At 35.9% G+C, this 25229-nt stretch overlaps 1 protein-coding gene across 2 annotated transcripts; it reads left to right on the top strand.

Moving 5' to 3' along the window:
- Positions 1-1044: 1044 nt before the first annotated feature.
- slc5a2 (solute carrier family 5 member 2) lies at positions 1045-24124 on the top strand. Of its 2 annotated transcripts, NM_212926.1 has the most exon segments (15): positions 1045-1182; positions 1271-1342; positions 1436-1540; positions 2769-2828; positions 2922-3026; positions 3163-3268; positions 7126-7206; positions 12293-12522; positions 12601-12736; positions 12833-12940; positions 14862-15012; positions 18138-18306; positions 18384-18599; positions 18680-18815; positions 23474-23994. In NM_212926.1, coding segments are annotated over 15 exon segments (1989 nt in total). In that variant the 5' UTR covers positions 1045-1083; the 3' UTR covers positions 23689-23994.
- Positions 24125-25229: the final 1105 nt, after the last annotated feature.

Here is a 25229-nt window from a genome sequence, read left to right as displayed (position 1 = left end):
CTAACTGTTTTGTGTGTGTGTGTGTGTGTGTGAGTGTATGTATATATATATATATATATATATATATATATATATATATATATATATATATATATATATATATATATATATATATATATATATATATATATATATATATATAGTTGAAGTCAAAATTGTTAGCCCCTTTTGAATTTTTTCTTTTTTTTTAATATTTCTCAAATAATGTTAAACAGAGCGAGGAAATTTTCACAGTATGTCTGATAATATTTTTTCCTCTGGAGAAAGTCTTATTTGTTTTATTTCAGCTAGAATAAAAGCAGTTACTAATTTTTTAAACACCGTTTTAAGGACAAAATTATTAGCCCCTTTAGGCTATTTTTTTCTTGATATTCTACAGAACAAATCATTATACAATGACTTGCCTAACCTGCCTAGTTAACCTAATTAACTTAGTTAAGCCTTTAAATGTCACTTTAAGCTGTATAGAAGTGACTCAAAAATATCTAGTCAAATATTATTTACTGTCATCATGGCAAAGATAAAATAAACCAGTTAATAGAGTTATTAAAACTATTATGTTTAGAAATGTGTTGGAAAAATCTGCTATATATATATATATATATATATATATATATATATATATATATATATATATATATATATATATATATATATATATATATATATAAATGAATAAATAAATTCATGGCTGAATTAATACTATTGCTGTCTTTTTTATGTTATAAATTAACATGTAGGTTTAATATGTCATTTTCTGCAGCATTTATAGAGCTTTGTGATATGTGCCATTTTTATTCATGTAACTAAACAACTGAATAGTTTTTTTTCCTCGTAAAAGTACCACAGCATAACGTTCCATTAACATTAGATGCTGTACACTGTTCCCCCATGAGTGCCTAGTAATAAGTTAATTATTGTTGTTAATAATATTCCTTCATCAGCTTTTTTTTTTTGTCATGTGAGCAAAGATCATGGATTTTACCCTCAAATGCGGTATGAAAAACACTTTGCCTCATCCATGGGATTTGTTTTGTGCCATTTCATGAATGAAATCAGCAACACATCCGTCTCTCTTCAAACATGGAAAACACTACAGCGAAACACGTCACCATCAACAATGCAGCAGACATCAGTGTGATCATCATCTACTTTCTGGTGGTCATTGCAGTAGGAATTTGGGTTGGTGAAAACTTGTTTTTATGTGACTTGTTGCTAATAGATATAACTGGGAAAATGTGTTAAAATTTTTCTATATTTTTAATCCTAGTCTACATTTAGGACTAATCGTGGCACAGTAGGCGGCTACTTTCTTGCAGGTCGGACGATGGTGTGGTGGCCTGTGAGTATAAACTAAATTAATATTTTGATAAAAATTATTTTAGATTTTAACACTTATTGTCTCTTATTATATGTATTTATTTTCCCAACATAGGTGGGAACATCTCTTTTTGCGAGCAACATTGGCAGTGGACATTTTGTTGGTCTTGCTGGAACAGCAGCTGCGAGTGGAATTGCTGTCGGGGGGTTTGAGTGGAATGTAAGCTGTTTTAAAAAATAAAAATACATTATATTTTGTCACTGATATAAAGACAAGACATACCACTTTGTTGTCCTCATGTTAAATTACAAAAATGATTTCAAATAAATTTAAATAATATTAAATGCAGGCAAAGTGTCTTTATATTATAGTGTATTATAGTGTCATTATTATTTCAAATACCTTAATAAAATGGCAAAACATCACTGAAATAATGGCATTTAGTGTACATATTTTTCTAAAAGTAAAACCAATGTAATTATTTAAGAATACTTATTGAATGCTATTGAATTATTCTAAACTGTGTTATATTTAAAATATTTTAATTATGTAAAACTCACAAATGGGTAAAATGTTGTATTTTGTATTGGTATAATATATAAATATATGTATAAAAATATATATAATATGCTTATTTTACAACTACCCCAGAGTTAAACTGTTGAGTTTTACAATTTTTTAATCCATTCAGCTGATCTTGTAAATATTATGAAAAGCACTTTGAGTTGCCACTGTGTATGAAATGTGCTATATAAACTTACCTTGCTTTGCCTTGCCTTGCCTTGATCTCCAGATCTGGCAGAAGCATTTTTTTGCTTGGATTAGCAATTGGATTAGACCATTAGCATCTCACTCATAATAAAGTGTTTTGATAATCTTTCCACTTGAAGTTTGACTCTTCTATAGTTACAGAGCGACGAAAAAAGAAAAAGTTGGCAATTTCTAGGCCCATTTGGCTAGGAACTAAACTCGCATTCCAGCATTATAATCAAGGAACTTTGTTGCTTTACCATGGCTGCAGCAGGCGCAATGATATTGTGCAGTGCCTGAAAATAGTCCCCAGCGGTTACAGCGCTGGTAAACTGGGTAAATGATGCTAACAGTCTAATCCAATTCAATGATTTATGCTAAGCTAAGCTTAAAGTGTTCTTACCACACCTGCTGAATGGATTCAATAATGGTAAAACTCAACTGACTTTTTTTTGTTCTATTAGAGTGACCGATTAAATATAGTTTTTGATTAAGACATCAAATTATTCTTGTTCCAAATATGCCAAACAGTATTTTAAGTATATTGTTACACTCACTGAATTACATTTGTTTTTCAGCGAGTGTTTTTCAGAGTGTTTTTTGTCTGTAAATCCTGGTAAAAATGCTAAAACCAAACAACAAAAACAGTTAAACAGGACATGTTCTAACCTTTCTTTAATTGTTCTTTGTTTCACAGGCACTATTTATTGTTTTGTTGTTGGGCTGGGTGTTTGTACCAGTTTATTTAACTGCAGGGGTAGGTTCATTTTATGTGTATTTTATGTGTATTTATAACATGTCTTTTATGATTTTTGACTTATTTAACATACCCAATCTTCTTTTTCAAAAGGTAATTACAATGCCGCAGTATCTCAAGAAAAGATTTGGAGGGTCTAGGATTAGCCTGTACCTCTCAATCATTTCACTCTTCCTTTACATCTTCACAAAGATTTCTGTAAGAACACTTTTACAGTCAATTTAATTCATGACAAAGAATCATAAATAACTGTTGTCTTTTCTACATGAGAAATGTAGAAATGAGAAACATGATTTTAACTCTCCATGGTTTTTCTCTTCCTGTTCGAGCGCAGGTTGACATGTTTTCAGGAGCGGTTTTCATCCAGCAGGCTCTGGGCTGGAATATCTATGTGGCAGTGATTGCTCTGCTCTGTATAACAGCTCTATATACGGTCACAGGTAACATCAGCCACTGATTTGTCTCATTTATTTTACATTTAGCACAATCTTTTATCTAAAACAAACTACATTAAAGAAACTGTATACATTACCTGACAAAAGTCTTGTCGTCAATCTCAGCTGTAAGAGCAAAAACTAATAACATGACTTAGTTGATCTTTTGGAAAAGTGGCAGAAGGTAGAGTTTTCTGATGAATCATCTGTTGAACTGCATCCCAATCATCACGGATACTGCAGAAAACCTATTGGAACCCGTATGGACCCAAGATTCTCACTGAAATCAGTCAAATTTGGTAAAGGAAAACCCATGGTTTGAGGTTATTCAGTATGGGAACATGCGAGAGATCTGCAGAGCCGACGGCAACATCAACAGCCCAAGGTATCAAGACATTTGTGCTGCACAAGACTTTTGTCTAAGCAAAGTCTGACCTTACTGTATTAAATAAATAATTAAAAATCAAGGCATGATGATGATCATATTTTATTTTGGTAAAATAAGTGCAATCTAGAGGCCTTTGCCTTCCACTTCTGATACCAAACGATCAACTAGAAGTCAAGTTGTTATCTATTGTTCCTAAAACTTGGATAGGCAACAAGACTTTCGTAAGGTATTTGTCATCTTCTGTGTGTTCCATGTGCTCCTTTCTTCTGTTTTCCCGCTACTAGTTAATGTTCATTAGTTCCACCTGTGTTCCTCCCCTGTGAGTTATCAGTGTCATCATGTCCTGTGTATTTATACTCCTGTGTGTTGTTCGGTCCTTCGTCCAGTATTCTACGTTATGTTCTGTCTACACCCCATGTCATTTCTGAGTCTCCTGTGTTTCCAGGATCCTTCTAGTGAGTGTTTGTAAATAAATCTACATGTTCCATAACTCCTGCAATTCTTTGGCTTTCTGAGAGAGCCCTGGTGTGACATAATACTGGACCAGAACAGAACAGAACAGAAAAAGTTAGCGGCATCATTTTCCCCATTTTATTTCTATAGTCTTCTGGCCCCAGTGTTTTCTTTTCCCTCTCCCTCTCGTATCCCATGGACTCTATCTACATCCTTGAATACCTCATCCTAATGCTGTAGCAGGGGGAAAGCAGCCTCTAGGACCACATAGGACAGTTTCTGTTACTAACAAAACACTCCAGCTGGCTGGACGATGTGCTTTGTGGGTTTTACAACTCCAACCTGAACACCGATTGCAGAGCACTGTCCGAAGATGGTCCTTGTGGCAGTCTTGCCGCTTTTGTAGTGTGGACACTGGTGAGGAATGGATCATCGTTCACGGTCTGTGTGGAGGACGCCCTCGTAAGTGCCAGTTCAGACCCAGGGACTATCCAATCACCAGCCGCAAGTGTTTGCCAGAGCCCACTGCAGACCACCAGAGGCACCCGCGGTGTGTGAGCCATCACCATCATGAGCAACAGAGCGGAACAACACGAAGCAGGAGAAGATCAACAACCTATCTGACTTGGTGCATGAGCCGACAACATCGCCAAATTTCCAGACTGCAAATGTTTAATTTCGAGCTGTTCCCAGACAGCATCCCAGCCTCGTTGATCTCCGAGGACGATAGCTCCAGCGTCATGAGCAGCATCCCACCCAACCCACCCTCTTCACCTCCGCTGATGTCACCGGCTACAGCCATGCAGCCAAATCCAGCACTGCTGCAGTCAGCCAGTCCCCCAGCTTACCCTCCAGCTCCAGAAGAAGAGGTCTTAATAAGGATCTGCCTACCTGCATCACCAACCAGAGGTTGTCGCCTGACATCATCTTTTCTGCCCTCCGAGCTACAGACTCTACCTTGGCCCTCTGACTCTATGGCTCTACGTTGGCTCTCTCCTCCCTCATCTCCTTTGTGGGCCGTCAGCCCACCAGCTCCACTATGCTCCCTCATCCCTCCGGTTCCACCTTGGTTAGTGGTCGCCCTGCCTCCACCTCTTGACTACGCTCCTCTGGCTGCGCCTCATCACTCCATCCTTCTAGCTACGTTGAGCTCCTCCTTACCTCCAGCTACGTCTTGGTCCTCTGTCGCTCTGGCTCTGCAGCGGGCTTCCAGACCCTTCCAGACCCTTATTATTATTGTCTAGTAAGCCGTCTGCTCCACCTCGGCCCTCCAGGACCTCAATGTCACCTTCCCCCTTCGGCTCTCCGTCTCCTCCTCAGGCTCCAGCTACGGGGTCTCCCAAGGTGGGCCAACTGTAGTCAGCAAACATTACCACTCCATGGCTCCTCCCTCTATTGACTCCACCCAGGGTCATCCTGCTGGCTCTGTCCTGGGTCCTACGCCTTCTTCTTCCTGTGACTCCTCCTTGGCCATCTCCTCCTTTCCACGTCCTCCAACTCATCTCCTGGCTCCTCCCTCCTAAGAATCTTCCCCGAGCGGTGGGAGGGGGGGGGGGGGTAATTACAGGTTCTGTGAGTTCCATGTGCTCCTTTGTTCTGTTTTCCAGCTTCTAGTTAATGTTCATTAATTCCACCTATGTTCCTCTCTTGTGAGTTATCAGTGTCATCATGTCCTGTGTATGTATACTCCCGTGTGTTATTCAGTTCTTCGTCTGGTATTCTACATTATGCTCTGTCTACACTCTATGTCGTTCCTGAGTCTCCTGTGTTTCCAGTGTCGTTCTAGTGAGTGTTTGTAAATAACTCTACGTGTTTGATAACTCCCTCCTGCGATTTCTGAGAGAGCCCAGGCGTGACAGTATTGTGCAAAATAATACCACTTGAAAATTCTCAATTTCTCTGGACTTACTACATTAATTAGCCATATGGGTTTTTTAATATTATATATAATGTTATTATTTGTTTTATTCAATCAAATTCATTGCTTCTTGTTCAAACTACTTATTTAAAACAAGCTGAAACATCACAATTCCTGAAATTTTTTTTGGGAAACTTAATTGTTTTATGTACAATCCACATAAATCTGTAAAAACAATTTAGCAAAATGAATCCGTTCGTGTTGGGAAAACAGGAAGGAAGAGTGTGGAATGCTGAATTTTTTACATTGTATAAAGTTTTGATAATACTTCTTCCACATTTAAAAAACAGTGAAGTTTTGAGTGATCTCAAATTGTTTTCTACTCATATTCCACAGTATATGTAAATGTATATAAACAGATGTCACATTAATTGCCTTTTTTTCATCTTGGGAGATAATTTTGCTGAAGTAACAAAATACAAGACAAAACATGTTAGTAAACACGGCTTTAAAAAGTTACCTCTGTATAAAAAGACCTGTACTGTTGATTTAATTAATACATTTAAAAAAAAAACACAAACCCTATTATTGTAAAAGGTTGTCCAATTTCTTGAAAACTGTTGTGGCATCTTGAAAAACTCTTTATTTTACTAAGTGATGATATGCTGATGTGTGTATATGAGGCACCTGTGCATTATATATACAGCTGAAGTTAACATTATTAGCCCTCATGTGATATTTATTTTTTGTTTTGTCAAATATTTTCCAAATGATGTTTAACAGAGCAAGGATTTATTCACAGTATTTCCTATAATATTATTTTCTCCTGGAGAAAGTCTTATTTGTTTAATTTCGGCTAGAATAAAAGCAGTTAAAAAATAAAAAATAAAAATACATAGTTATACAATAATTGCCTAATTATCCTAACTTGCCTCATAACCTAGTTAAGCCTTTAAATTGCACTTTAGGCTGAATACTAGTATCTTGAAAAAATATCTAGTGAAATTTCATGTACAATGGCAAAAATAAAAGAAATCAGTAACTTACAATCTTTGTAATATGATCACTTTTGGACAGGCAATTTTTAGAACAATAATCTATTAAGCTTTCCCCATTTATGAAGGTCAAAAAAGTGTTATTACTTGACACATAATGTCTCTGTAGGAGGACTCGCTGCGCTGATGTACACAGATACGGTACAGACCTTTGTTATCATCGCTGGAGCCTTTGTCCTCATGGGATTCTGTAAGTACCCGTTGTTCGGAATTCAGAACTGATCGGCTTATTACGACTCAGGTATTTTGGTGACAGTTTGTACTTTGGCAAAATCATATTTCTGACAACACATTGGACAGCATCTTTTAATGGTTGTTTTTTTGCAGTTAAACATTATCTAAGTTTATTGAAGGGGAAAAACGGTTTTAACAAGTAGAACTGAAAAGGCATTCAAATATAAAGTCCTAAAGCCTGTTTATATTAATTCATTTTCTGTGTAGATTTTTTCACCACAGTTGAAACAATGGAGACGACAAATAAATTAACAAATGGAAGAAAATTACCCAGACCTTTTCCACCGTTCTACTTAGCTTTCTTAATGTGTTATTGTACAAATTAAACATTCAATCTTCACTTATACACAAAAAAAGGGTTTAAATAGGACACTGCAGGCACAACCTTTCTAAAGCAATGCTTACCCTGCATCAAAGCAAGTTTGTCAGCACTGTAAAAAATATTAGGACAAAAAGCCATCATAAGAAAAGCTTTTATCTTTTTTCTTTAACTTATTTTATGAGATAATTGGGTTTTAATTAATATTTTTTATAAGTCGTACAAAGTTTAACTTAATATTTTTAGTCAGTTTGACTGATGTAATTTGAAATGGCAAGAAAAAATAATTTAATTTAACTTAAAAAAAAGGGCATTAAGAATTTCTTACAGCTATTTGTAACTTTTTGATTTAATGACTAATTTGCATGAATTTATACAATCTCATTTACACATTTTAAAGTTTCCATGAAATCTAAATGTACTCTTCCTATTTTTATATGAAAATTAATTTGCCCTCATAAACTTCAAAAGATAATCAAATACCATCAACTTCCCTCACTTCCTGGTCACATGGAATGGCTTTAGGGAAGGGTTATCAGTCTCGTTTTTGCTCTGAATTTGTCTATTCTCCAATCGTACTTCATTTAGTTAGAAAAGCACATTTTTCAACTATCCAAACATTGGTTCCTAAAAAAACCCACATTTTTTCTCAATTGACCCTTCGCTAAGCCACACCCAAAAACCGCCAGACACCAATCGTGGCTTAGCAACCATAGCTACACGCAGGAGGCCTGTCAAGCTTTCGAGCGAGGGAAACAAGTTAAAGCATTGTACATACGGATTGTGCAAATCTGATACCCGGTATCCTAAGTTTGGACGGTGTGAAGGAATTTTTTTCCCTTTCCAAAATCTAAAACCAAAAGGGAGAAATGCCAGCGTTTCCCTGTTTCAAGCTACACATATTTAGATCACATATTAACAGAACAAAACAGAGATGTGATCACTAACTGAGCACTTGCGATCAATATACTTCACCCGCAGCTGTTTTTCAGTCATGTCCATGTCAGAGCTACAATTCACCAACGTTTTCATCTGTCTTTTGGAGATTTAGTCATTGGTGATGACGTTATAGCCCAGGGGTGTCAAATCCAAACTTGGTAAGGACCGAACTGAGTGTTGTGAATAAAGTCAGGGGGCGTACATACACATTTTTAAAATGTATTTATTGAAGAAAATAAAAGTGTATTAACAACTGTATAACATCTCTATAACACTTAAAACCACATTTATCAAAATAGTAAGGTTTCACGTTTAATTTTAATTTGGTCCACATTTGTGTCACAGCAGGTTTTATCTCTATCAAAACACGAAATATACAGTACAGTAGGAGGGAAACTGTTAAACCAGGGGTCACCAACCTTTTGGAAACTGAGAGCTACTTCTTGGGTATCGTTTAATGTGAAGGGCTACCAGTTTGATACAAACTTCCTAATAACAAATTTGCTCAATTAATATTAATAATTAATGATATTCATCTATGTGAAGACACTGATCATGTTAATGATTTCTCACAATAGTTGTCAACAATGACTGGAAACAGATAAATATCAATATGCAACACTTCATTTGTCTGAAATTGTTTTTAAAGTTTTTTAAATATATAATTTAGTCATTTTCAATTTTACACCAATGCAAGTGTGATTTAAAAAGAATAGCTACAAAAAAAAAATATTAGATGCAGCTTACTGGTATGTGGTGCTATGGTAAGCTAATTTTATAACAGGCCCAAAGGGCAACTCATGTGATCCTCTTTAACACAGGGGTCACCAACATGGTTCCCGCGGGCACCAGGTAGCCCGCGGGAACCATGTTGACGACCCCTGTGTTAAACAGTACATTTAAGGAAAAAAATAAAGCAATATATTTATTAGTAGGCTATTATAGATAAATGGTGGCCTATGTAAAAAAAAATAAAGTAAAAGTAAGAAACTGTATTATGTAGATTATTTTGCTCCAAAGGACACTTGAACTATTATATGTCAAACCTAAGAAAATTAGGGATTTTTAACTTACCAGACACTCTGCATCATTTCCTAGAAACAATCTCATCTATTTTAGGTGTAATGTCCCTTGCCACGGCTACACTGTAAAAAAAAAACACCTAATTTTACAGAAAATATCTCAAATTTTTTTACAGTAATTTTTATGTCATTTCAAGTTATATTTAAAACTTAGTAAAATGACAAACAATCTCTCTAAATTAACAGTTTGCCTTTCATTTTAGGTACTTTTTCATTAAAGACAAATTACTGACATTTTTGTTTTCATACAGGAAAATTACATTATTATTTATACAGTATTTTTTCTGTAATTTTAAATTATACTCAAAAGTCCATAAAAATTACAAACAATATCTGTAAATTAACAGTTTGACTGTTATTTTATGTACTATATATGTACTATGTACTATATATGTACTATATAATTAATTTTAAATTAAAACATTTTAAATTAAAGTTATACATTGTAATTACTTGCTCTGTAAAAAAAAAAAAAAATCATTAAATGTAAATCATTAACAAACAAAGCAAGGCAAAAAGAGAAGCGTATCATAATGTTCACAGTAACAGTATAACAAGACTTAGCAATTGGTGCGTGCATCTGTGCTGCTTTTAAAGTCCATGTCATCAGTTCATAACGATCCTTCAACTATGTGTGTGTGTTTGTGTGCACTCAAGCATACATCGGAATCCGGAACAGGTGCATGTGAGCGGATTTTATCTATTTTATTTATTGAACAGGTTTGATCAAAATAATCTAGGAAAAGTCTGTAAAATAGTGTTTTTTCTGTAAACTTTTATTGAAAATATCTGTAGATTTATTATTTTTTGCACTTTATTTCAACAAAGAAATTTTACCGTAATATTATGTTTTTTGTTTGGCAGCCATAGCTGCCAGTCATTTGACCTTTTTTTAAAGATTTTTTTTTACAGTTTACTTTCCTTACAGACATAATATGGTGGTCTGTGAGGCGTGATCTGTGGGATGTTTTGGTCAGCTTCATTATTGAGAACAGCACCCCCTGTGTCTCATTATTGTATATTATTATCACAGACCTTATATTTAAAGTGAGCGTGGGCCACTTGAACATCATTACCAAAACTTGTTGTCGGGCCTAATTAAATGTTTTGACGGGCTGCATTTGGCTCGCGAGCCTTGTAATTGACACATGTGTTATAGTGTGTTAGTGTCTGCTTTTAAATTTGGTGTTTGATTAATATTTGCTGGTAAGGAAAATCTATTTATTCACTTCTGCTATTTATACTTTGATTTGCATTTCAATTACTTTTTTTCCACTTAACTGCAAATTAAAATAGAAACTAGATAAAGAGCACACACTACAGGTACTTGTTGCTAATCAAAGCTAGTCAATGATGCTAATATTTGGCACAAATCCATCAATTTTGCCTTTTTGGCTGTTCTAATGGCTGTTTTTACTGTAAATTTCTGTAATTTAACCTCTGTTGTTTTACAGTAAGTTTCCTTTAGTTTAACGTCTGTTATTTTATAGTAATTTTCCTTTAATTTAATGTCCGTTATTTTACAGTAAACTTCTTAAACTTAACGTCTGTTGTTTCACGGTAAATTTCTGTAATTTAACTTTTGTTATTGTCTGCAAAATTCTGTAATTTAACATTTGTTAATTTACTGTAAATTTCTGTGATTTAACATCTGTTGTTTTACGGTAAATTTCTGTAATTAAATTTTTTTATTATTTTATGGTAAATTTCTGCAATTTAACATCTTTTGTTTTATGGTAAGTTTCTGTAATTTAACTTTTTTATTTTACTGAAAATTTCTGTAATTTAACATATGTTATTTTACAGTAAACCTTTCTTTTGATTTATTGTCCATTATTTTACAGTAAATTTCCTTTAATTTAACGTCAGTTATTTTCTGGTAAATTTTCTTAAATTTAACATATGTTGTTTTACGGTAAATTTCTGTAATTTAACGACTATTGTTTTACGGCAAATTTCTATAATTTAACGTCTGTTGTTTTGCGATACATTTCTATAATTTAATGTCGGTTGTTTTTACAGTAAATTTTATCGTAAATTTCTCTAGTTTAATGTCTGGTATTTTACAGTAAATTTCCTTTAATTTACTGGCCCTTTATTTAGAGTAAATTTCTGCATTTTAACATCTGTTATTTTACAGTATATATATATATATATATATATATATATATATATATATATATATATATATATATATGTAATTTAACTTTTGTTATTTTATGGTAAATTTCCTTTAATTTAATGTTTGTTATTTTACAGTAAATTTCTGTAATTTTACATCTGTTGTTTTTTATGGTAAATTTCTGTAATTTAACTTTTTTATTTTACGGTAAATTTCTGTAATTTAACGTCTGTTATTTTACAGTATTTTTTTTTTTTATTTATTGTTCGTTATTTTATGGTAAATTTCCTTTAATTTAACATCTGCTATTTTACGGTAAATTTCTGTAATTTAACGTCTATTGTTGTACGGTAAATTTCTATAATTTAATGCCTGTTGTTTTTACAGTAAATTTTACAGTAAATTTCCTTTAATTTACTGGCCGTTTTTTACGGTAAATTTCTGCATTTTAACATCTATTAATTTACAGTATTTTAATTTTTTTTTGTAATTTAACGGTTCTTATTTTATCTTTTTTTCCTGGTAGCCCAGCTTTTTTTAACAGTGTAAAATAAACTTATCATTGTGTTGTCCCGCACAGCTTTCTATGAAGTTGGAGGCTACAGTGCTTTACTGGAGAAGTATAATTCATCACTGCCATCTCAGACATTGTCCCTAAACCCTAATGAGTACAACATCTCCCAACATTGTTACATGCCACGAGAGGATGCCTTTCATTTGCTTAGGGATCCCACGACTGGTGATCTGCCATGGCCCGGTGTGATTTTTGGCATTGCAATTATTGGTAGCTGGTACTGGTGTACTGATCAGGTAACGACAGGGTATTTCAGAATTATACATAATGTTGTCTACTTCTTTGTTTAACTCTTTGAATGCTGTATTGTGCAGGTAATTGTGCAGCGCTGTTTGGCCGCTCGCAGTCTAACGCATGTAAAGGCTGGATGTATTTTGTGTGGATACCTCAAATTGCTCCCAATGTTTCTAATGGTGTTTCCAGGCATGATCAGCAGAGTGCTTTACCCTGGTGTGTGTTTTAGTAATGTCTCCATTTTTAATATCTTATGTTTTTATAGTTGCACTTTTGATCAGAGTAAACAACAGTAACAATTTTTTTTTTCAGATGATGTAGGTTGTGTGGAGAAAAGCGTCTGTAATAAAGTGTGTGGTACTGAAGTAGGATGCTCCAACATTGCCTATCCAAAACTGGTGGTTTCAGTCATGCCAACAGGTAATCAAAAAGCTGTTTTGATATTGAAAGTGGTTTTTAATGATTAGCTTTCATTCCTCAGATTACCCAAAATGAGTTTCTTTCTTCTGCTGAACACAAAGGAAGATATTCTGAAGAATGTTGGAAACCAGCAGCCATTGGCTTCCATATTGTTTTTGGTTCCAAAGTATGTCAATGACTGCTTTTTTCAACAATCCTTAGAATATCTTGTTTTGTTTTTAATAGAAGAAAGTAATGGATCCTTTTCAAAAGTCCTTTTTCATCAGCATCTTAATTCCTTGAAAGTTTTTAACCTTATGAAAATATCTGTACATTTATGCGTTATATCATCTTTGCATTAAATTACAAAAAAATAATTACCCTATATGTGAGGTGTTTCTAATGCAGCATCTATGGGAGGGACATAAAATTTGACATTGTTTTGTCTTCTGGCTGTCGTTATCAGTCACAAGTTTTTCTTTTAATATTGGATCAAAGAGCAATAGGGGGACGAAAGTAACGTTTATCATGAAAAACTAATTTTAAAGATAATTTTTTAGCAGAAATCATTTTTTGCTGTGGTTACTAACTCAAAAGAGTGGTCTATCAAAACCAGGTGTTATTTTGTATCAGTGTAAAACAACTCCAGTATAACTGTTTATTTTAAATACATCTGACTATGACCTTGTTAATGACGGGAAGCTAGCTCTTTGAAACTCTTACATGTTCGCCCACTGAAGCTAAGCAGGGCTGACTCTGGTCAATACCTGGATGGAAGACCACATGGGAAAACTAGGTTGCTGCTGGAAGTGGTGTTAGTGAAACCAGCAGGGGGTGCTCAACCTGCAATCTGTGTAGGTTCTAATGCCCTAGTATAGTGAAGGGGACTCTACTGCTCAGTGAGTGCTGTCTTTTGAATTAGATGTTTGACTGAGGTCCTGAATCTCTCTGTGATTGTTAAAAATCCCAGGATGTCCTTCGAAAAACAGTAGGGGTTTAACCCTGTGATCCTGGCCAAATTTACCTCCTGGCCTCTGTCCATCATGGTCTCCTAACCAACCCCATATTATAATTGGCTTCAACACTCTATCTCCTTTTCACTAATCAGCTAGTGTGCGGTCCTTTGTCCTTTATTTTTGCAACAAATAAAAATTGAACTGTGTTTTCATTTTCAATTTCACTTCCACTAAAAATTTCAAAAGCAATTTAACAATGCAAAATATAAAAAATTCTATAATTCTTGAATGTTTTTATTATTATCATTGGCAATATCCATCAGTCATAAAACAAATATGTCAAAACACTAAACACTAATGTGGAAGTGAAAAATAAGGCATGGCTTTAAGCAGTGGGACATAAATAGCAGTGTTACTTTTGTCCCCACAGGAATTCTTGCCATTTAAACCTGATTTACTTTCAAACTGAAAAGCTTAGGATGTGTTATTGCACTAAATATCCTGTAGATTGATCTGTAGTGTGAAACATAAAAAGAGAAACACAACTTGTAATAAAAAAACAACCATTACAATAATTTACTTTTTTGCACTTAAAAACAGAAATTCAGACCTAACCACGGGACACGGTCCCAAAATCACATGATATTTGACAGCTCCATCAAGAGTTGCATGCTGAATTTGCTGTTATAGCCTGGAAATTAAATGATGTCAGGGCTTTGAGGAAAATCGCTTTGTTACTTTCATCCCACGTTACTTTCGTCCCCGCTCTCTCCTACAAAACATTTATTTCTGGCACTCTCCCATTGACTGCTCAATAAGTTTACCCGACTGTTATGTCTTCTGCTGCAGAGATACCCAGAAACATGGAAAGGTTCAATACATAAAAGTTTAGAACCACATGAATGTGAGAAAATGTTGAGGAAATAATCATTTCTGGGTGAACTATTCCTTTAATTTCTGTTCTTATTTCTGTTGCCTCTGCACAGGTCTCAGAGGTTTAATGCTGGCAGTCATGTTAGCAGCTCTCATGAGCTCACTGGCATCTATCTTCAACAGCAGTAGCACCTTGTTCACCATGGACATTTGGACTCGTATCCGGCCTCAAGCTAGGGATAAGGAGCTCATGGTAGTTGGAAGGTTTGGCATCATTCAGCCAGTATCAGTGGTATATTCATCGCCAAGGTCTGCCTGTGCAATAGCATCAAATTCTGCTCTTCATTAATGAGAGGAAACATTATGACCACCTATTTAATAGGCTGTCTGTCCCCTTCGTACTGCCAAAACAGCACTGACCTGATAAGGTATGGACTCTTTTTGACCCCTGAAGGTCTGTGGTGTCTAGTACTCAGTCATGCAAGTCCTGTAGATTTTACGGTGGAGCCACTATGAATGGAACTCGTTGGTCCAGCCCATTCCACCAGGTGCTTTATTCAATTGAAATCTGAGAAATTTCAGAAGGCCAGAGCAACACCTTGAATCCTTCATCATGTTCTTCAAACCAATTCTGAACAGTATGTGCAGTGTTGCATGGTGCATTATCAGCTTTAAATGTCCACATCCAACAAGGAACACCATTGTTATTGAGGGTAGTTGGTCTACAACAATGTTTCTCTAGACCAGAAGAGCTCAATCCTGTTGCAACTGAAATCTGAAAGAAGGTAGATCTACAGCAACAGGGTTGTTCACCCCTGATCTAGATAGAAAGATACATTTCAGCCTGAAGGTTTCCCTGCAGTAAATTGGCAATAACGTCAAACTCTCTCCATTGGTTAACCTTTATACACTGCTCTAGCGTCCATTTCCAGTGCTCGCATTCACATTGTAGTTACATTTGATAGTGGACAAGGGTCATTGTAGGCATTCTGAAAAGTCTGGGACCCCATACAAAACAGGGTGATGGACTGTGACTTGAAACATTCCTCACATAACTATCATTAAAGTTTTGCATGACATCTGCTAGCATAGACCAGATGGGACTGTCTCTCTTTAGAACACCACTGTTAAATTCTCAACACTGTAACACCTTGCTTTACCAGAGACTCCTGCATTGTTAAATAACAAATTGGTTCTTGTCAAAGAGGCTCAGATCATAATTCCTGCCCTTTTATTCTTTTCTACTGCATTCAACGTGGTGATTACGAGAACTGATTGCTTTCCAACTAGATCAATATGAAGATGATCAATATTCTCTTCACCTTTGACAGGTCACAGGTCAGAATGTTTTGTTTCATCAGTGAAAATAGCATGAAATTGTTTCTGAATTTAACCAGTTCTGCAAAATCTGCTAATGGGCATTAATGGGCTTGGGTTTAGAGACAGGCAATCAACATAAAGCAGCCCTGATTAAAAGAACTGCTTAAACCAGCCTAGGCTGGTTGGCTGGTCGGCTAGCCTGGTTTAGTTGGTCAGGCTAGAAAATGACAAGCTTAAACCAGCTAAAACCAGCTTTACCAGCCTGATTTAGGCTGGACATATCTGGTATTGGCTGGGCTCCCAGCCTGGCTATGTTGGTCAAGCTGATTTTAGCTGGTCATCTCCCAGCTAAAACCAGCTGTATTACGTCCAAGTTCCATTAATACTACTCACATTCATATTGTATAGAACGTATTTTCTAACTGTCTAGTAGTAAATTCAAATGCAGTACCTACTCCTAAGCTGCAATCACACTGCACTTTTCTCCCCGATAACACAAGCTCGTGCGACACGTTTCACAGTTCGCTGCATTGAAAAGTTCAAGCTTGGTGAACTCTGACATGCGAAATCGCATCACATGATTGCATGAGACCAATTGAAGATCAAATTATGACCTCTCTGGACAGGAATTTAAAACATGGACCAATCGCTCACTTTTTAAAATGTCTAATCACATTGTTCGCCGCTTTTCGCAGCGCTGTATGACAGAATTTCGCACACAAACCCTCGTGTGACCTCAGCATTGCTAGGATTTCTAGAAACATTCTTGCAGTTGTGTTGAGGCAAGTTGGAGCTAAAATCTGCAGGAAACTCAATCTCCAGGACTGATTTTGAGAACCCCCAACAAAAAGTATAGGTAGATTACAAACTGTAAAGTAAATAAATCAGGTTAACATTTTCATGGTTGTAAATAATATTACTGAAATTAATTTAAAAATTAATTCATTTTCTACCATTTTTCTGGGGCCGGGTCACGGGGCAGCAGTATTAGGAGACAACTCTAGACTTCCCTCTCCCCAGACACTTCCTCCAGCTCCTACGGGGGATCCCAAGGCATTCCCAGGCCAGCTGAGAGACACAATCCCTCCAGTGTGTCCTGGGTCTTCCCCGAGGCCTCCTCCCGGTGAGACATGCCTGGAACACCTCCCTAGGGAGGCATACACGAGGCATCCGAAACAGATGCCCGAGCCACCTCAGCTGACTTTTCTTGATGTTGAGGAGCATTGGCTCGACTAAGAGCTCCTTCCGGGTGTCAAAGCTCCTCACCCTATCCATAAGGGTGAAACCTGCCCCACAGTGAAGGAAACTTATTTCGGTCGCTTGTTTCCGAGATCTTGTCCTTTCGGTCATGACCCAAAGCTCATGACCATAGGTGAGAGTAAGAGCATAGATTGACCAGTAAATTAAAAGCTTTGCCTTTCGGCTCAGCTACTTCTTCACCAAAACGAACTGGTAAATCAACCGCATTACTGCTGCCACTGCACCAATCCACCTGTCAATCACACGTTCCATCCTTCCCTGACTCATGAACAAAACCCCAAGATATTTGAACTCCTTTACCTGCGGTAAGGACTTTCTTCCGACCTGGAGATGGCAAACCACCTTATTACTGTGGACCACCATGGCCTTGGACTTGGAGGTGCTAATCCTCATCCCAGCCGTGTCACACTTGACAGCAAAACACCCCAGTGCATGCTGAAGGTCCATGCTTGATGAAGCCAACAGAACAACATCATCTGCACCCCCTCCAGCCCAAGGTTGTGCCTTGAAATTCTGTCCATAAAAAATTATGAACAGAATTGGTGACAAGGGCCAGCCAGAGTCCAACATGCACGGGAAACAAGTCTGACTTATTGCCAGCAATGTGAACCAGACTCCTACTCTGTTCATACAAGGACGAGACAGCACTTAATAGTTATAGTTATGTAAAAACAACAATAATTAGTCAGTTCTTTGTCATTTTTAAACATATTACTTAAGTTCAAAAATGAATTTGGTACTTGGAGTTGAATGTGCATTTGGATTTATTTTATGTTCATGATTTTCATTGTTTTAACATTCCTTAACAGGGTGTGGATACTCTGCATTGTTGGCATAAGCATATGCTGGATCCCAGTCGTCCAGGCAGCCCAGAGTGGTCAGTTATTTGACTACATTCAATCTGTGACTAGTTACTTAGCCCCTCCTATAGCAGCAGTCTTCTTCCTTGCCATTTTTGTGAAGAGGGTTAATGAGTCGGTAAGAAATTCTCTGCTTACCTATTCATATCTTTTTCTGCAACAAAATGTACCAAAAGCCTACTGTTCATTCCTCAGGGTGCTTTCTGGGGCCTGATGGGAGGACTGGTTATGGGTCTGTGTCGTATGGTACCAGAGTTTGTATTTGGCTCAGGAAGCTGCCTTAAACCATCCAACTGCCCAAAAGTCATATGTGGAGTCCATTACCTTTACTTTGCCATACTGCTCTTCTTCTGCACTGCTATTCTTGTGCTCTTCGTAAGCTATAACACACCACCTATAAAAGACAAACATGTAAGTTTTTTATCAACTGCTAAAGCTGTTTTAGACTACTACTTTTTAATAATAGCATTCACCTTTCACTCTTTACCTAGCTCCATCGCCTTGTCTTTACCCTGCGCCATTCTACAGAAGAAAGGGTCGATCTGGACTGGGAGGAAGAGGAACGAGGAAGGAAAGCTCGAAGAGAGGCAGATGAAAAGAGGAGGGCCAAAAATGATGAAGATCAAAGTAAGATGACCCACACCATTTTAGTACATGTTTGTGTTGTAGATTACTTGTCCAATCCTGCTTCTGAAAGGTCGCTATAATGCAGATATAAGCCCAATCCTAATTAAACACACCTCAAGTCATCCAAGCATGACTTTAAAGATAAATACAAATTTCTAGTTGTGTGTTGGGGTAGGCTGAAGATAGTGGCAGCATACTTTGTCACCTTGGATTTATAAGGTTCTATCAACAAAAATGTTGACAAAAATGCCAGATAGAACCTTATAATTCTAAGGTGACCACTTCCCTATTATCAGTGTTGGGGTAACACATTACAAGTAACACGAGTTTCGTAATAATAATACTTTTCTAAATAACGAGCAAATTAACGAATTACTTTTAAAGATTAAGCAATATTCTTTTTGTTTAATTAATTTGTAAAAAATAAATAAATAAATAAATAGCTGAATTTAAATGAATACAGTCATGTTGAATCCTGCAAGCAATTAGAAAGTGCAGGAACAGACAGAAAACAAGATGGCAGAAGCTTACATGTCTGCAATGGAAGTTTTCTTAATATTCTGAACGTATCAAAGAAAGGAAAATGGGGATTGTCTCGATGGACAGTGATCTTACTTCACTAATAAGACAAAAAGTACAAAAGTAGCAAATACATTGCTTTACACTTTCATTAATCTCTGTATATGATATGGATACTTTAGCTCGAGAGTCAGGAAGTTCTCAGAACATTAGATTATCCTACATTATTATTTTTTGAGGTTAATGAAGGTGTATTGCATTGTTAATTGCAGAGCTAGTTATAAAACAGATCAAGCCTCAGTCAGGTCATAAAACGTAACGCAAAAGTATTGTAACACATTACTTACCATAAAAGTAACCAAGTAATGCAACTAGTTTTCTTTTTGGAGAGTAACTCAATATTGTAAGGCATTACTTTCAAAAGTAACTTTACAATAGCAGTTTTCATCCACATATTTTATACACAATTTGGAATACCAAATAAAAATGCTTATTAAAAAGCCAAGATGCACATACATTTAGAAACCAAATAAAATAAACTTTTTATCAATTAGAAACACTATGCATAATCTATGATGGAAACAGATTTGCAGTTGTGCATCAAAAAAGTTATGATTTTGTTGTAACAGATCATGTGATAACAAAAATGGGTGATGGGCAGCATTAAAGGTAAAAACAGCAAATTTTTCTAAATCTAAAAAATCCCTTAGCCACTACCTATGTTTCCATCCAAAAGATGCATATTAAATTTATGTGCAAAACCTGAATATTACGTGCAAATAAAGCAGTGTTTCCATCCAAGGAGTCAAAGAGAACAAAATCGTCACTTGCTGAATAACTGGTGCCAAATATCAATAGAAAAAAGGTAACTTGTTGCAGTAGGAGAAGTTGCGTGAACCTTTTTTTTTAATTAATAAATGACTTAGAAGCCATTATGCTGACATGCAATGAACGCGTAGTGGTGTTTCAAGGCATAAGATGCAGAGCGCAGAGGCTCTTGACAGTTCTCAAGTATGAATAAAATATGAGATGGTTAAGGCATTTTAGAATGACCAAAACAACACTTCAAATGTTTTACAGTGTGCTCAACCTGCTGGTTTATCCAGTCACACACATCTTTATCATCACATGAGCCCTTAGAACAAAATTACAAGACTTTTTTATGCGCATAATGGAATTTGTTCAGAAAAAGTGTTTCCATCATAGTTTATGCACATTTACACAAATAAAAAGTTTATCCTACTAATTTATGTACATTTTCAAAATTTATGCGCAAATCCAAAATGTGCATAAAAATAGGTGGATGTTAACTTAGCTACTGTCATTGTCAAAATGGTTGGTATTATTACCTCCAGTCTTGAGTGAGGTCTTGCACCTCTAAAATTTACCACATGTTCATTGCGTTGTCTTTTGAGGCACAAGTAATTTATTACTTAAGAAATAAACACCCACAGTATCATCTCCTACCACTGCAAATTTCATCTTTTTTTAAATTTGGCACCGGTTTATCTGGAAGCAAATCTTTTCATTAGCTCTCTGATTAATTTGATTGAGGCAGTGCTTTATTGGCAAAGAGTATGTGCAATTTGGAGTTTTGATGGAAATAAATACTGACCTGTGTTGGGGGTAACGCATTATAAGTAATGCACGCTATGTAATAATACTACTTTTTTAAAATAACGAGTGAAGTAACGCATTAATTAAAAAATAAGTCATAATATTTGAGTTACTTTCTACCTTGCTTAATTGGTCACACACCGAGAGCATGTGGCGAGGAAACAGACAGTCGGCTTGCACTCATCATCAACGCTGCGTACGCACAAAAATTTTGCATACGCCAGGTTTTGCACTCATGTTTGGATTTACTAACGATGAAATTAACATGGTCCATGCCAACTTCATGTTTGGCGTCCGTGTATTTATTTGTTTGTTTTATTTCCATATGCGACTCCTAGAGGCAATTATGTTCAATTGTACACTAAAGTATCGCACCAACACATCTGAAAAACATTGCTATTAATTTAGAATTGATCAAATAGGTTAATTGACAAAAATCTTTTTTTTTTTTTTTACCAATTATGTGATTTAGAACATATAAAACCATTTGCAAATGTATACAACCCTTAGTTTATATATGGCAATGACAGTGTTTGCCTTATTAGAGGACATCGTCGATTCTGAAGAAAACGCATTTTTAGGGATCACAGTGATTTTCTGGCCCACGATGATGACTGGCTTATTAGCCGTTTCAGATTTCAAATAGCTAAGCTCTTGGAGCTGTGTGCTGGGAAAGAGATACAGCGAGGAGGCTCCAAGGTGGCAGGGTGCGAGAATGGTGGCTTCTTGGTGAGTTATGTATTTAAAGATATTATTCTAGCTAAGTTTTTATTTAATTTTATTTTATTGAGCGTAGTTATTTAACTGCATATCGGGCAGGTTATACCCGCGGTTATCCATTAAAGACGTGGCTGTTAACCCCTTAACAACCCACAAACTGTCCAAGAGCGCAGATACAATTGTGCCCATTTTCGCACTCGGTCAGTTGTAGAGTGGACGATTGGGCTGCTGAAATGCCGATAGGAGCACCTCCGATTCACATTCTGTGAAGTTTCTGTGAAGTTTTCATTTGATTTTGCCAAAGTGGATTACCATATTTACCATATTTTCAGGGGAGGAGGCAGGGAGGGGTTTTGTGCCTGTGCATGTTGCACTCAATTTCACGTTAATTCGGATGTACAAAGAGAATATGCATGGGATTCCGCGTACGCAGCGTTTCCTACATCTGATTTTTTTTACTGCATACGGCCGTACGCACATTTACAGCTTTGTTTGTACGCTATGTTTTAGTATTTATTCAACGTAAGTCTTTGTACATGAGGCCACTGGTCTCCTTTTTCACAGCAGATAAGTGTACTGTTCTAGTAACTGAGTAACTTAGGATGTTGGTTTATATCGAGTCAGAGGGGGTATCCAGATATGTTAAAAAGTAAGTAAGTACTTACTGAAGACGCATACTGTTTCACAAAAACTCAGTTCAATTTAATGAACTGGTTCAATCGGTTCACTAGAAGATCCAGTAAAAACAAGTGAATCATTCGTGAATCGCCCATCAACACTACATAGAGTCAAAAACAGAAATAATGGCAGGCTGCAGACTTACATTTTCGCAATGGATTCTTGTTATTTTGAACTCATTGAAGAAAAGAAGTGGATTGTCGTTAAGTGTAGATTATGGCAAGTAAAACTGTTGACAACTGCAAGAAAAAAACCTAAACTAAGCGCAAAGCACTACACCTGCACCCCATCTCCAGCTAAACAACTAATGATTGACATCAGTTTACATTATTGTAATGTAAACAAAGGTTATTGTTTTTATTGTTGAGGAGATGCAGCCACTGTCGACTGTAAAAGCCACTACGTTTTGTAATATAGTAAGAATTTTTCTCTTTTAAGAAACAATTTACACATTTGTTAAGGCCTCGTGAAGCAAATTATTTAGTGTATAAACTTTGAAGATTTATTTTGATTTGGGAATGGTTTTATTGTCTTACTGTTTAATTTGTTATTAAACATTTTAAAGATTTTAAATCTGTTTTTGTTTCAATATAAATTATTTTATTTTAGTATTCTTAGGCTTTATTGCAGTCTTGATCTCAATGAACAGTGAATTTACTTTACAAATAACACAAATAATACAAAAGTAGCAAACACATTACATGCTTTCATCAATCTGTAATTTTATTCTACATATTTAAAGAAAAATTAAGGTGTATGTTATATAGGTGGTTGTTAAATGCAGAGCTTCTCAAAAAAAATGCTGAACAAACACCTACAAGATCTGAAAGATAAAACCTCAGCCAGGTAAGAGAAACTAAAACAAAAGTTATTCAAATGTAATATAACATTACTTTCCATAAAAAACAAAGTAATGCAATTAGTTACATTTTTAGGGGAGTAACTCAATATTTTAATGCACTACTTTCAAAAGTGACTTTCTCGAACACTGCTACTGACAATACCCTCATCAAGAGGTTAAGCAGTTTTGGAAGCAGACAAACATTGCATGTTTGAACACTTTGTTAGTGATCAAACTAAATTCACTACTGTTAATAAACATCATTCTTTGCTTTTTGTCATAGTTGAACGCGGTGAACAATCCATCATGATGAAGATTATTGGCTGGTTTTGTGGCATAAGTGATACACAAGCTCCAGAGCCTACAGAAGAGGAAGTGACTGAAGCATCAAAACAATTACCCGATATAAGTGAAAACCCACTTTGGAAGAATTTAGTCAATGTTAACGCACTTATAATGATGACTGTGGCCGTTTATTTTTGGGGATTCTATGCATGATGGGGAACATGCTAACCTGGCACATGAATCAGTGTTTCCCAATCCTGGTATTGGAGTAATTCGCAACACTGCATATTTGGTAGATCTCCCTATTCAAACACACCTGATAAACTCATCAGTATGTTATTGGCGACTGTGGAGACAAGAGTGTCGGATAAGGGAGAAATCTAAAGTGCAGACTTTTAGGTGTGCAGATCAAGGTTGGGAAACACTGAAACTCTTTGAATTCTTCTACACAATCTGTTAATCAGCGCATTTGATAAAATCTGCCAGTGAAAATACTTTATTAAATCACTGAAAATGCAATGGAATTATAATTTGGTATGTAGAATTTCACTGTTGAGATTGTTAAACAAAATACTTTGTTTAAAAACATGAGATTTTTGTCAATGAATAAAATGTTTGTCAAATAAAGTAAAATAATTACCCTCCCCCACCAACCCTCAAGAAAATTTCTATAAATAAAAGGTTCATTATTGAGTATTAAATATAACAATATATTCATTTGTTCTAAATTCAATACTTATAGTTCTAAAGCACAACAAACAGAAGAAAAAAGTTTAATGATTCGACTAAAGATAAATAAAAAGACAATAGTGTGCTTACCCAGACCAATTCAAACTCAGTATGTCCCAATTCATATGAATATTGCATTGGAATACAGTGGTCCCTTGCCATAACGCAGCTCACCTTTTAACGGCCTCGCAGTTTTGCTGATTTTTTTAGTGCATTGCGTTTTCGTTCTGATTGGCTGCAGACCCAGGACACTGTTCATCTGCTGCGCCACAGAGCACCCTTTGAATAATTTCATTTGAAATAACATGTGAATGTGAGTGCATTCACTGTGCGACCCCCTTAAGGCCTGGTTTATACTTTTGCATCGACTACTCAGCGTGTCCCACAAAACATGCCTTGCATGTTGCTCTGCAATAACACTTCTGAAACGCTTTAGCTTTGTGGATCAGTGACTGCAGGAAAAAGAACATTACACTGGATGCCAACATTATCTCACAAAAGCTAAAAAGCTTTATGAACCTTTTGCAGACAGAAATGAATGAAAAACAGGTTTTGATATTTGGTTTCATTCTATAATACGATACTAATCTTATTTTTCTACCAAAGTTTGAACTTTGAGAGTGTTTAAATAGAGAAACGTGTAAAAATGGTAATGCCTGTCTGGGAAAAGTGTATAATAGTTGTAAAAAAATAAAGCGGACAACTTCATGGATTGCGGGTAACTTTTAGAACGTAACTTTCGTGATAATCGAGGGACCACTGTATTTGACTGTTGAAATACTAAGAACTAGGGCTTAGCTCGGATTTATTAACCAAAAATCCGATTTTGACTTCTAATTAGTATGTAAAACCATTAATCAAGATAAACGTTTACTGCATCATATACTGCCCCTTTTCCAGTTGTACACATTTGTTGCTCTTAAATGCGTGAAAGGCTGCACACAGTCAGAAGCATGCGGTCAGCATTCGGTCTCATTCGCACTGAGACGAGCAGAGCGCACACATCTAAAATCATTTTAACATGA

Source organism: Danio rerio, chromosome 15 (genome assembly GCF_052040795.2).
Source record: "Danio rerio strain M-AB ecotype USA chromosome 15, GRCz13ab, whole genome shotgun sequence".
Classification (NCBI taxonomy): Eukaryota; Metazoa; Chordata; class Actinopteri; order Cypriniformes; family Danionidae; genus Danio; species Danio rerio.
The sequence above is the reverse complement of the archived record's forward strand: the minus strand, read 5'-3'. Positions and strand labels throughout refer to the sequence as shown.

Bases quoted from the DNA above. Each gene is read 5' to 3' on its own strand.
- slc5a2 (XM_087282649.1), top strand. From the start codon at position 12,406: ATGCCACGAGAGGATGCCTTTCATTTGCTTAGGGATCCCACGACTGGT. The intron at 12,737-12,832 runs GTGTGTGTTTTA...TTTTTTTTTCAG, and splicing joins CAGCAGAGTGCTTTACCCTG to ATGATGTAGGTTGTGTGGAG. The intron at 15,013-18,137 runs GTTTGGCATCAT...ATTCCTTAACAG, and splicing joins GAGCTCATGGTAGTTGGAAG to GGTGTGGATACTCTGCATTG.